Source organism: Lineus longissimus, chromosome 9 (assembly GCF_910592395.1).
Source record: "Lineus longissimus chromosome 9, tnLinLong1.2, whole genome shotgun sequence".
Classification (NCBI taxonomy): domain Eukaryota; kingdom Metazoa; phylum Nemertea; class Pilidiophora; order Heteronemertea; family Lineidae; genus Lineus; species Lineus longissimus.
Genome location: NC_088316.1, coordinates 10400157 through 10414826, shown reverse-complemented (window position 1 = coordinate 10414826; position 14670 = coordinate 10400157). Strand labels below are relative to the sequence as shown.

Here is a 14670-nt window from a genome sequence, read left to right as displayed (position 1 = left end):
TCTTATGCATCGTACACTTCTGTTGATAAAAGAGTCGCTGAGAAATTGACAACGCGTGCATAAATTGAAGTTCTGGAATGCAAAGGTCAGAGAGTGCTTCGCCCAGTATTTGTGCACGTGACCCAGTATGGTGGCCACTGCCTTTCAGCTGGAGAGTTAAAATTTACAGGAATTTTAGGTTTGCCCGCATTTATTCTACCTACTATTTTATATTTTTATACACACCGTTATTCCTTGATATTCAAAGAATACGTTCACCCACTCGATCTTAACACCAACTCCCCCGATTATCCGTAGACAGCGAAAACATTTGGCCCTCCCACAAAACCGAAGGCGAAGACCAACCCAACTCAGTGTGTCCCTCTGCATCTGACATCTGTGATGGGATCAGTGCACTGACGACATGACTGATGCAGTTGAGCAGGGCAGCCAAATGCTCGCAGACCCAAGTTTAATTAAAGGGAACTGAAACCGCCAAGCCAGTTCGTATGACCTCGTTTTCATTTCCCGCGTATCGGGTGATCAGAAGGAGGCATGAATGAAACATGGCGCCTATAGCTGTCAATCATTGAGTGACGTCACTACTATGGAATTTACTAAGAAATATCATGAATGAAAGATCGCATGACTCGCGTGATTCTCACATGATTCTCAATAATAACAAATTGAACTGCGCATGCTCGGGCACTGGGGGCGGAGTAACAAATCTGAACTCGAATAGGAAATTGGAAGTTTGACTTTCTCGGGCGGTGAAAGTCGAAAAGTTGAATAAATCGCTCGGCGGTTCCAGTTCCCTTTAAGTGCCACGTTTACTGTTCAATAGATGAATGCAATCAAACGGTTATACTAATTCCCGACCTACCCCGACTTTTCCCGACATTTACCGACTTGCGGAAAATGTTGCCAAAATATAGTGTATTAATCATCAGAATATTTATATTTGTACTGTTTACATACATATACAGCACGTCTGTTAATTTCAAGACTTTAGAACGATGCTAAGTTGAGCAAATCAACTCCAATAATTACATCTATTTACCGACCGCAAGGCCGAACATGAGCATATGCGCTATGCATGTACAGTTTAAAAGAAGCGACAACCACAACTAGCAAAGATTACCGACCTGCGGAAAATAATTGCGGTTGGTAAATAGATGTAATTATTGGAGTTGATTTGCTCAACTTAGCATCGTTCAAAAGTCTTGAAATTAACAGACGTGCTGTATATCATGTATGTACACAGTACAAATATAAATATTCTGATGATTAGTACACTATATTTTGGCAGCATTTTCCGCAAGTTGGGAAATGTCGGGAAAAGTCGGGGTAGGTCGGGAATTAGTATGACCCCAATCAAACTACCCTATGCCATTTCTGTCAGTGTTACTGTTGGGGATAAAATTGTAGGTAGGTTAAAATTTAGGCTGCGGCTATTCTTACAACGATCCCCAATACATTATAAATACAAACTACTGCCTATTCTGACGACGATCATTTTCACCTTTGGACCTTAATCCTAATGCTATTGCTAACCCTGACCCTGACCCTTACTCCCAGGGCTGTCAATTACACCTGAATCACGGCGTTTAACGCGGCATGAACGGGCGCCGCAGGAACATGATTAGTGCATCGTTTATCCCATATGCGCATGCTGTAATACAGCCTGTCAAACTGCTGAATATTCCACAGAACAACCTCCGTCATTGGTCGACAATATTGCGCCTAAATAGTAACGACGGTTTTCGTTGGTTGATGTCTTCGGTAGTTCCCAGTAGACTTCGGCGGGAACTAGTCTTGCACGTGAAATTGAATGTTCGTAAATACCAATGACTTCAAGATCTATTATGTAGTGGGCCTGGCATTACTATGAATGAAGTTCCAAATAAAAACAACAAGTAGAATTCACACTTCACTTTCTTTATTATAATTTTTTTTTTAAATCTCTGGTGTGACGGCATGTGCGTAGTTGCTTGGACCTACTTACCACTTCAAAGACTGCATGGGTTTCACATTATAACAAAGCAAAATGAAAGACATTTCAATGGACATTATAGTTCGTCTCTCATCCACTCAGGTGCCAGGAAAGGGCATTTAAGAGGGTCTAAATTTCACCCCCTCGTCGACACGGTATTATGTGCCCAAATTGCTTGCCAAAAAATAGAGGCTGTATGTCCACACTGCAATTGACAGCCCTGACTCCCATCACTAATCCTAACCCTAAACCTTCCCTCACAGTACAATAATGGGGGTTAATCTTAACTCCCTAATCTTCAGTTTAATCTCTAAAATTGCATCAATTCTAAGTTACGACTAGCCACTTTGTAACATTTACAACTTGTAAAATTCACAATCCTCGATCGGAAATGACGTAGTTTGATCGCATTCAACTAAATCCATTGATCAGTGGCGCTTCTTTAGTCAACCAATGACCTTTTTGGCTCACCGTAGGGGAGTCTTTACAATACCGCAGTGTCCGTCGTCCGTCGTCGTCTGTCGTCGTCCGTCGTCGTCGTATCCTGTTTCAAAAACAGTGGCACGTTTCTTAACCGCTAAGCCTATGAACTTGTAACTTTGTACACAGGACTCCCTTGGTCAGATGACCTGTGACACTAAATTTCGATCCGATCTGATTCTTAATTTGGCCACCAGGGGGCCGAATGTAGATATCTAAAAAGTGTGATATCTCGCTTATTAATGACTTGTTTGGAATGAAATTTTTGTGGTAGGTACTCATAGCAAGGATACATCATATATCATACGGGTTTTTAATTTGACCTACTTTTCAAGGTCACAGAGGTCAAATGGCGTAAATTGGCTGTTTCAGTGTAACTATGGCACGTTTCTCAACCGCAACAGCTATGAACTTGAAACTTGGTACATATAACCCCCTATATCAGATAACCTCTTGTGCTGAATATCGGTCCGATCTGATTCTCAATTTGGCCACCAGGGGGTCGAATGTGGATATCTAAAAAGTGTGATATCTCGCTTACTGATGACTTGTTTTCGATAAAACTTTTGTGGTAGGTACTCATAGCAAGGATACATCATATATCATATGGGTTTTTAATTTGACCTACTTGTCGAGGTCACAGAGGTCACAACGCAGACACAGATATGGCCGAAATTGCATGTTTTGTGTTTTTCGTGTTGTGGCAATCCAAAGGTCGTGAGTTCAAACCCCGGTCAGGGACGGCCAAAAATATTTTTTTATTTCATTATTTTTTATCTTTTCCCTTTTGTCTTTTCTGACTTGTATCTTACATTTTCTTGATTTTTGGCTCACCGTAGGGGAGTCTTATGTAATACCGCAGTGTCCGTCGTCCGTCGTCCGTCGTCGTATCCTATTTAAAAAACAGTGGCACGTTTCTTAACCGCTAGGGCTATGAACTTAAAACTTTGTACACAGCACCCCCTAGGTCAGGTGACCTCTGACACTAAATTTCGGTCCGATCTGATTCTCAACTTGGCCACCAGGGGGCCAAATGTCGATATCTAAAAAGTGTGATATCTCGCTTATTAGTGACTTGTTTTCGATGAAACTTGCGTTGTAGGTACTCATAGCAAATATACATCTTATATCATACGGGTTTTTAATTTGACCTACTTTTCAAGTTCACAGAGGTCATATGGCGTAAATTGGCCGTTAGAGTGTAAACTATAGCACGTTTCTTAACCACTAAAGCTATGAACTTGAAACTGGTACATATAACCCCCTATATCACATAGCCTCTGGTGCTGAATTTCAGTTTGATCTGATTCTCAACTTTGCCACCAGGGGGCCAAAAGTGGATATCTAAAAAGTGTGATATATCGCTTATAAGTGACTTGTTTTCGATAAAATTTTTATGGTAGGTACTCTTAGGAAGAATACATCACATGTCTTACGGGTTTTCAATTTGACCTACTTTTCAAGGTCACAGAGGTCATATGGCGTAAATTGGCCGTTGGAGTGTAAACTATGGCACGTTTCTTAACCAGTAAAGCTATGAACTTGAAACTTGGTGCATATAACCCCCTACATCAGATAACCTTTGATGCCGAATTTTGGCCTGATCTGATTCTTTATTCGGCCACCAGGGGGCCATAATGGAAAAAGGAAGAAGTGCAATATCTTGCTTATTTGAGTGAATTGTTTTCGATAAAATTTTTATGGCAGGGACTTCTAGCAAGGATACACCACATGTCCTACGATTTTTGGATTTGACCTCCTTTTCTAGGTCACAGAGGTCAAATGGCGTAAATTGGCCATTAGAGTGTAACTATGGCACGTTTCTTAACTGCTGAAGCTATGAACTTGAAAGTTGGTACATGTAACCCCCTACATCAGATAATCTCTGACACCGAATTTTGGCCTCATCTGATTCTTGATTTGGCCACCAGGGGGTCAAAACTGAAAAAGTAGGACATGCAATATCTTGCTTATTAATGACTTTTTTTCGATGAATTTTTTATTGCAGGGACTCTTAGCAATCACACGATATTGATCTTGTTGATGTCATAGACAATTATTGGTTGGATCATAAACTTATATATACTGCCCTGTCTTATTACTTGACATCAATACACATCTAAAAAAAGTCTTCATGCCTGATTGTGTTCACCATATTCACCTCTAAACTAAGCATGATCCTGCCTACTAAAAGATGTATACGGTGAGCACAATGGCCCCTGGCCGTTTCATTTTAGGTACCGCCATTTTGGCTAGAACTTGAAATCCTAAAGCAATTAGAACTCCTTCAAAACGTAGTGAATGCTCATTTCAAGGGCGGGAATCTGTTCTTTGTTTTCCAGAGAACAGCCTCCATGGTTTTAAATGAGCATTTAATTAATTTGGAAAGCGTTCTAAGACTAATTGCTTTAGGATTTCGAGGTCTAGCCAAAATGACGGTAGGCCTACCTGTAACCTATGGTCAACCCTTAAAATAAATATCTTTGTTTACACAAAATGATTTTGACATTGCACTCGCTGCCAATCCGCCAGTTTTGACCATACCTTTGAGGCTTGTTTACAAAGACTCATCACGGGACTCTAGGTAGAAGTGTAATGACATGTACATTGTGTGGCATGGTTGAATTTCACTTACTCCAGAAATGGGCCTGGGCCTGGACACCAGGCCTGAAGTGCTAGGCCTACGCCTGGTAAAATACTTCACCTGGTAACTTTGTCCCGGAAATGACGATGGTACGGTTTGAGAAATCACACGCTTACTGACATGACCTTTAATAGATGCCCTCATACCAGGCAAAGGAAGCCACTGCTGGCCACAACAAACAATCAGTAAACAAAATACCACATGGTCGCACACCACATGTTCTTTTGTTCATTTTGCCTAACTTAAGGATTGTTTTGGCTAGCAGTGACTTCCTCCGACTGGCGTGTAAGCACTAAGTGACTATTTATGTATCTCCTTCAAAGAAATCACAGTGATTTGCATAATTAATCCACCTGATTATGCATGATTTGGAGATATGTTTTCCATTACATGTGAGACTTATCAAACATCACCACCGACATATATTTGGGACTGAAGTTCCAAAGTGAGGAAAATATCCAGGCCATGTGAGACATTGGGTCCATTTTGAGCACTCTATGTTTACCTGGTGACAAGATTTTAGAGTTTAAAATCAACAAGGGTATCCATCCATGCCCTAAACTGGAGGATGGAATATGTCTCACTCGACTAAAAACAGGTTCGGGTGTTAAAACAAGTCCGAGGTCCGTGTACATTCATCACATAACCTGTAATGTAATATCATGGATTAATCATATTTCATTGTTTTACTGACAACAAGTGAGCACATGGCCCATGGCCATTCAATTTTTGAAAGGGAAATTTCAACCATTTCTAAATCTGACTTCTATTTTCTGTTCACTTTCAGTTTCTCAATCGCATCTTTGCTTGATTGTTTGACCGAGGATCTTGAGCTCACCAATCAGTTGATGACCAAGCCTTTCCTAATCTTGAATCCTTATTTGAGTGTGTACAGATTGACTGCGTGAAGGACACAGAACTTCTGGACACCTTTTTTCTGGACACCAATTTTTTCTGAAACTCTCCGTCTCACCTTTTCAAAGCTGAATTTCTCATTTGATTTTAAAAGATTACAACCTACATGAATGCAACGTAAGTCCCAACCATGGATGAACAGTACATTAAAGGTTTCGTGAAATGAATTGGTTTCGAAAACGTTCCAAGTCACAAGCAGGTACCATGGGAACGAGAACAATGGTAAGCCAAAACTTTCCAACGAATTGTGGAGTGCATGACCCAGACACTTGTCTGGAGGTGTTCAAGAGCCACTGGAAACAAACGACGGCCGTCATAGACAAGATCGGGGTGACTAATGCATCAAGCGGGAATAAAGTACGCACCACTATTGATGACGTGGAGGCGGTTATTCACTACATGGATCAGATGATGCTTCTTCTTATTGAGGAGGGCTCAGACAATGGACAACAGGGCCCCATCCTCCAGTACATGTTGACAGAGAATGTGATGGAGCGTATCAATACATGGTGCTGTTATAGCAGCGAACACCAAGAACGATTAAAGGTCGAACAACTGAAAATATTTGACCTGCTAATCACAGAATCTAAGCAGCAGTTACTGGTTCACAAACCTATCATACGACCTTTACTCCATCTATTGTCCAGATGTGCGGAACATTACAATGTCGACATAAAAAATCACATGATTCTATTACTTCATCAGTTGTGTGTTTGTCTAACCAAGAATGTTCAGTTAGTGGAGCTTTTCTTCTCTGCCGGGGCTAACCATGGACCGGCTAAGTTCCTTGTCTTTTCGTTGTTGATACCATATGTGCATCATGAGGGTCACATCGGGCAGCAGGCAAGGGATGCACTCCTGCTTATCATGGCACTATCTTCTAAGAATGAGAACATTGGAAGATACATTGCGGAGAATTCGGACTTCTGCCCGGTGAGTAGATCATACAGAGGGTCAAATAGGCTTGCCAGCCATGTTACCAATCCTGCCCTTAGTTTGGGAAGATTCATTCATGTCGTTGTATAAGGCATAGTACTCTTGACCATGAAGTGGTTGTGAACGCTTTGTCATTAGTGTCCTCAAACGCAAACTTAATACAATAAGTGGATAATTGGTACTTCTGAAATTACAAAATGTACACCTCACAAATTGTTGTGTTTACTGCATGATGTACTTGATCTGCAGTTGTAAAGCCTCATTTGACAGAGAGTAACTTTCTGACTTTGCTTGCAGGTGTTGGCCACAGGTCTGAGCGGTTTATATTCATCATTACCACGGAAACTGGAAATGCCAACTGATGACTGGTGCCAATTGACTAGAGATGACTGGTGCCTTATTCCGGATCTCGTGATGTTCCTCAATTCTCTCGAATTCTGTAATGCCGTGGTTCAGGTAAGTAAGCTTTTACGTGGTTCATCAAAATTTTGGAGTGGTTTCAAAGTTTCGATATGGTTGTCCCAGTTTCTTTTTTGTATAAATCATTTTGAAATTAAAATTTTTCAAAAAGGGCATGGTTCTCTCAACAAGGACATGTCCGTCTGAGTCTAAAAGTGATGCAAAGGGGATGCCTTGAAATTTTTAAGGGCATAAACTTGTTTCATTTTAAAAACTATCACTTCAAAATAGAAATTTCATGGTTTGGGATGTGAAATTTGGGCATTTGGCTGATTGAATGGGTCTCGGCCAGGGGGTCATTTCACTACAAAGGTGAATCAACACTCTGAATAGTTACAAGAAAAATTCCCTGTAACTTCTTCATCTTTAGGAGTTTGAGGCTAAATTCTAAAGGTATCATTTTGTTTGTCATGGTGATCAATACAACGTATATGAACAATGAATTTAAAATCAATGTTACTTTGTTAGTATCTGAGTGCAGGGGAAGTTTGTTTGCCCTTTTGAAAAAAAACATGAGTTTTTTAAATTTCTGTAGTTCCAAATTCTTAGTCTTTTCTTATGATAACATGTATACATATCGTATGTGCACACAAATATATTCGCTCATTAGAATAAGATATTAGCAGTCTAGTTCTCAGTATGTTTTTGCTGGGAACAATGTCCACAATCACATTCCGTCATTCGAAAAAATTAAATCTTGTGAGAATGTCCCACAAATAGCCACAAACCTGAAAGAAATGCCTGATAGAAATCGCCAAGTTCGTTATTTTCACATTTTTCTTCCATTATTATTGAACATTACATTGTGTAACTTCTCTGATTTGAACCAATTCCCCTTCATGATGATGCCAGCAGCTTCACCGAAACCAGTTTTTGTTTTGTAAAGAGTTATTTTTGCGATTTACAAAGGGATTTCAGCGCAATTTTTGTTCTCGAACATATTTGCACACAGTTTATAACAAAAGATGAAACATTTTCCAATTTTCCATTAGGTGTCTCATCCTCTGGTCCGTGATCAACTGCTCAAGTATATTTACAATGGATTCCTTGTACCTGTTCTTGGTCCAGCTCTACATCAGGTAACTATGGTCCTGTCATTATTTTCTCGTATGAAAAATTATTGATTTGCTTTGCAGTGTTTTTTCAAATCGTTGTCTCTGTGCCAATGTTTGATCGTACATTATTGGTTGACTGTGAAAAAAATAAAGATACAAATGTAATGACCATTTGCTGTTAATCGACAATGTCTTCGGAAACTTAGCCTTAACCACTTTACTACTGGAAATTGTTGACGTTATTCGATTGAGCACTGGACTTCAGAGCGTCATTCCCGGCAATGACTTAACCCTTTGAGCGTGGTAGTTGCTGTACTGCGACGAGAGACCAGTGCCCCTTAAACTGCCCCAGAACCTCTCGGACATCGTTAACTTAGTTCCACTCGGTATTCATAGACAGCGATCATGTATATGTCAACAGGTTACACAGCTTTCTTTGGCCAAAGTCGGAGTTTTTAGGGGGGTAAACATGCCAAATCTTTAACCCCTATTTTGGGGCTACTAATTAGCCACTAATTAGTGCTGATTGGATTGTAATTTGATGCTAAAAAACGGTGAAAAGCAGGATGAATGCTTCGTGTAGGCAAACATAAAGGCTTGTGTATTATGGTAAGTGGCTTACTTTCATTTTCATACCCCCTCAGGCCATGTTTGGGGGTGGGTGGTCACAGAAAGGGGCATGAGGGGGGGGGTCAGGATCTTATCAGAATTTCTTTTTTCTATTTTTATCATGGTCTTGGGGTCATACTGAACATATAAAACTCAAGGACTACTGACATAGCACCAATATTTAGTATGTCATAGCCCTGTGATGTGTGGGTATAACATTTTCTGATTTTCTAAAAAATTCAGCGCCCAAAGTGTTAATGGCGTGCAATATATCATGTATCGTAGTGCATTGCGTCATGACGTCATCAGACCAAAATTCCGGTCTACAGTACGGTAGCGTGAATCTTTGCACATCGGACCGAAATTTCGGGCTACAGTAGTGAAGTGGTTAATCTCTATCTTTTACTTAGGTCCTAAAAATAACTTCCAGTCCTTGTCGGCTGTAGTGTACTTCAGTTTTATGAATCCTATCGAATAGGATATTACCAGGTTCTACTCACTGTCATGACTGTGCATAATGGTGCCCAAAACGGAAAATACAACGGACTGTAAGGTTTTTTTGAGCACCTGTTGAGAGTCTGTGCTGTGCAGTGTCTCTTGTCATGTGCTCTGCATGCCTTGTTGAGAAAACTCCATGACCATGTCATTGTGACCTACAAATGCAGTTGCAAGATGGCTGTGTACATGTAGCCATATTCTTTGCCAGAGGTGAACAGCATTCAGCAATTTCATTCATATCACATTTGTAGTTCTGAAGTACATTTCAAAATGAAAGTCACAGAGGGAACTTTAACACAACCCCGCTCATATAATGTATATTCTTAAAAAGGATGTGCAATAAATATTCTTCAAATGTGAAAGAAAAAACAATAGTCACTACCGGTACATCCCCCATACGCTTTTGCTGGGAATCCTCCACAAATGTTGTACGTGTATTAGTTTAATTTCCCATGTTTTTTGTGGTGCAGCAGCAGCTCTTTGTATGATGCATCCCACTTTGGTTTGCGTCGTATAACTTTGAAGTAAAAATGTATTCCCTGACTGTTTTCATTTGTTTTGAATGAGTCGGGCCGACATGTTTAAAGGGACAATATAGGCAGCAGCTAGGCAGGCAAGATAAAGTTACACAAAGTCGCCAATAGGGGTCTCTCACATCTCACACTAGGTCGAAATGATTCACACTTGTACGAGGGATATACAGTGGAACCCCGGTAACACGACCACTCATGGGACCGTGGTTGGAGTGGTCGTGTTACCGGGGTGGTCGCGTTACCGGGGTTGGGAATCCCCAGACGAAATACATGATTATTTTTCCCGCCAAAGTGCCGACTGCATGGCGTGTGTACGCTGTACTACCATAGCAACGCTGCCTGATTGAGATGATGCACGCTCCAAAGTTTTGTTATCATGCCTCGCAAGAACAGTTCGTCGATAAAATTACATGTTACATTCTCAGAATGAGTTAGAAAAGGTAATTTTGTAACTCATTTTATCCACAAAGTTTCATTATCTGCCCGACGTGACGCATTTGCGGGCAATTTGGTGAATCATCCTCCATGTACCCGACTGTTTGTGACGATTGAAGTAAACTTGTCGTATGATTCCACGTGAATGATGAGTTGAGTAATGCTACAGTTTTAATCAAATCTATTTTCAGTCAAAATATTTAAAGAAATATAAAATGATACTGTAGTAAATCAACCAAGTTCTCCATATCATAAAACATTCAAACGTCTCGCAAGCTTGTTATTGTCATAAGTGTGGTCTTCAAACTACCCGCCGTTTATTATAAGTTCATATGCAAATCACGCAAATCACATGATTTTGCTGCTGCTGAGTGCGCATGTCTGGTACTGAACTGGCTCAGTAATGAAAACAAACCATGAAAACGTTAGAAAAGGAAAGTTTATTTATTCATTTACACTTATACAATTGATCATACCTGCAAAATCACATTGTATTTTTTGTTTTCATATGTATTCCCATGGCCATTGTCCCCGTCTCAACAAAGCTTGGCAGCGAGGTGCTAATTACTATGCCGCGGTCGCGACCGATTACGGCAATTAGGCCTGGTGGTCGGGTTAGCGGGGTTGATTTTCAGTTTGGGACCGGCCAAGCCAGTGGTCGCGGTCGGGGTACCGGGGTGGTCGTCTTAGCGGGGGTCTCTTAATGGTAATTAGAGAGGAAACCATTCGGGACCGGAGAATCGTGGTCGCGTTAGCGGGGTGGTCGCCAACCGGGGTTCCACTGTATTTAGTGCTAAGTCTTACATGACAAGGGCCTTTACTCTACTGTGTATACTAGTCACTTGAAGATGGCCAAATTCGCCCCTCTCCTCCTGCCTATAGTCCCCCTTTAAAACAGCACTACTTATAGTTGACATGTTGAAGAAAGTTTTCTTCAGAACTCATTATCAATATCATATTAAAGCCGGAACACCATTCGTATCTGCTGATGGTTTAGGAAAATAGAAATGCTGTTACACAGAATGACGAATTTGCGGAAAATTATATAGTATTTGTATGGATCTGCCAACACAATGGCATTACTGTCATTTATATTTAGTATCTACGCAATTGGAAAAATTGAAATTCAATAACAAATTTCTTTTTTTTACGAACGCTGCATGCCTTAATAACTCCTCGAATCATAAAACCATCATACATAAATAAATAAATAAATAAAAATAATTATATTTGAACACTGCACCCAGAAATCCTATAGTATACAAGTCCATCACACTGTGAAAATATTTATTTTTTGTCAAATTGGCGTCCACGCAAAAAAACTCGAAGAAACGCTGAGGTTTGACATGTTCAAGTTAAATGCAAAGGAAAACGCTGAAAAACCTTTGGGGCTTGATTGATTTGAAAAATATTCATTTTACTTATCAGTAGAAGCTAAGCTGTTTTTTTCTCTCGATGCAGATGGATTCACTTGTATCTATTACTGTTGGTTCTAGCTATTTCATCAAAGTAAGTCCTCATCATGATTTACCCAGTGTTCGGGTAATTAGCCCGCCCTGTTAAATTTGCAGCCGCCCTCTTTAAATTCACCTCCGCCATGCTTAAATCCAAGCCAATAGTTACACAAACACAGCCGTAAATATCGCATATAAACATTCCGCCGTCACTCAACGATCATTATCCCACCGCAACACGACTGCCAGCCATCTCAATTACCCGGTACAGCAGTAGGGCCTACTACCATTACTGTCCACGTGTTCCGGCAGCCGACGGTCGGCCAATAACAATCACCCGTAGCCTTGGCAACGAGGTCAAGGGAGTGGACAAAAGCGCACCTGTACGATCGGCTAGCGGCAGAGCGGGGCGGTTGTTTTTAATTATGTCAAAAGAGTGCTTGCAGGTGTGCCGCAGGTGGATGATAATAGCTGTCGGCGTAAAATCTGCAGTCTCTTTCAATTGATATACAGGGTAACACGGGATCAAACGAGAAGAAGGCCTCTACAAATTTTTAATAAAGTAAACATTGTACATGTATAGAAGCGTCGATCATCATCATGTCATCATGAAGAAGCACAGGGCTTGCGCAGTTGGTTACTGCGCATCCCGCGGGCTGCGGGATGCGCAGTTGGCTACTGCGCATCTATATTTGGCGCCGCTATCTGGTTACAAAATACCATGTGCTTTGACGATGTCGGGGTCCGGGGAGCAAGCGGGGAGGGCAAGGCCAAGGGGATCAAAACTTTTTTTGAAACCAGTGAATTTTTTATTCGTACAACTTCACTTTTTTATCGTATAAACTGTCTTCAGGTGGTTATTTTATGTTGAGTGCCCGTACAAACACAACTTTTTATCTCTCCGTATAATATAGTATACCCGACCGTACAGCGGTGCACTAACATCGGAAAACTTACAAAATACGGTTGAAACGTACAAGTAAACAGCCCTGCGCATGTAACGGTTTGAATACTAGTATTTACGTGGATACCCCGCCATGCGTCCCTCCCGCCGACCGACGTGACGCCGCAAATTGCCGTGAAGCAAAATGTTTTGCCTACGATACTAACGCTCCAATGTCGTTTTATTTCACCAGAATTAGGCCTGAAATCGCACCTCAGAGCATCCAGGTTTCAAAACTTTTCCGGGGGATGGCCGGACCCCCGCCAAAAATGCGCCTGCGGCGCATATAGGCGCTGGCCTCCGGCCGGCTGCGCCCCGTTTGATTGAAATCCTGGCGAGAACACTGTTACCTCATGATGGATGTGATACATGATGAGAGGCCCTTTTATTCATTGGTGGGGTTTTAGCATTCTTCTGGTCTGACCATTATTTGCCTTTGTTGTCTTGGGAAGGAAGTATGCATTGTGGTTTTTAAATAGTCGGTAACTTTGGCAGGGAAGATGGTTTAATGTCGTACTACTTTCCAGTGGGTGTTTAGGGTACCGGCATAACTTTACAACCGCTGCTGGTAATTGATGCAATCACTCACAAGAGATAGTACATTATGTTGGCAGAGTTTTAACTCTTTGATGCCGTGGTATGATTTTGTGGAAAAAACAGAAAAAAAGCAATTTATCTCATTTTGAGAGTTGGCCATCATGAGACGAAGCCTGAGTAATGATTAGAACTCATGTATGGCTTTGTTTTTGTCTTCGATCGCTTTTAGTCAAAAGCACTTCAGCCGCTGAAAAACTGTTGACAGAATGCCCCCGCCATTTTGGCTTATCGTCTGCTGGACACGCTCGCTTTGCCATCTGTCATGCACAAAATTAATGATTAGTGTTCTCCGATGATATCAGATGGCGCCTCAATCGATTTCAAAAAGATTGTCGGCCAGAGATTGCTAGTGTTGTTGGGGAATGGCACACCTGGGTGAGCTTACGTCTTCACGTATTGTCCGTTGTCCGTCAACAATGTTGGCACGTTTGCTCACTGTTGAGTCTAGAAAGTTGAAACTTGGTGTGTGGATGTCTTATGACAACATGACTTGACACACAAAAATCATCGCTATTTGACGTACTTTCTGGGCTCCAGGCGGCTGGCCATCTTTGAAAACCTTGTTTTGTCATCTCATGAATGCTGATAGTTAGAACCATGAAATGTTAACTGTCAGCACTTCTGATGTGACTACATGACATAATATACAGGTTTTTGAATTGGCCTCCATGTACTTTTGAAGGTCACAGAGGTCAAACTCTAAAATTTCCGCAAAGTTGGCACGTTTTGTCATTAATTGTCCTAGCGTCTTCAAATTTGATATGTAGACACCTATTGGGCATCTGTACCTGTTAACAAAAACTCCGGTCAATGTGACCTCTTTTCAGGTATAACTAGGTCAGGTCATAAAACATATGTCGGTCAAATATCAAGAAACCTTCACTGTGTGATCTTTATGTGCATCATTGATTGATATGAAGCTTATTAAGATAGTGCTTATAACATTTTGACCTTGACCTAGTTTCCAAGGTCAGAAAGGTAAAACTCTAAAATTTCAATGAAGGTGGTATGTTTCACCACTATTTGTCTCAGATTCTTCAAATTGTGTTGTATCTGTACAAGTTGACCCAAAATGGGTCCCATGTTACCTAATTTTGACCTACTTTTCAAGTTCACAGAGGTCAGTCTCTAAAAGTGTCA

The 14670-nt window shown here is 41.0% G+C and overlaps 1 protein-coding gene across 4 annotated transcripts in view; it reads left to right on the top strand.

The window, feature by feature from the left end:
- Positions 1 to 90: 90 nt before the first annotated feature.
- LOC135493186 (FHF complex subunit HOOK-interacting protein 1B-like) overlaps positions 91 to 14670 on the top strand; it is a 51058-nt gene continuing 36478 nt past the window's right edge. For 2 of the 4 annotated variants that reach the window (XM_064780238.1, XM_064780236.1), the window contains exons 1-5: positions 91 to 178; positions 5884 to 6944; positions 7245 to 7403; positions 8399 to 8485; positions 11998 to 12045. In XM_064780238.1, coding sequence (XP_064636308.1) covers positions 6174 to 6944; positions 7245 to 7403; positions 8399 to 8485; positions 11998 to 12045 — 1065 coding nt within the window. In that variant the 5' untranslated portion in view covers positions 91 to 178; positions 5884 to 6173. The remainder of the gene's footprint in view (positions 179 to 5883; positions 6945 to 7244; positions 7404 to 8398; positions 8486 to 11997; positions 12046 to 14670) is intronic. The other 2 variants (XM_064780237.1, XM_064780235.1) reach the window with 1 other exon arrangement.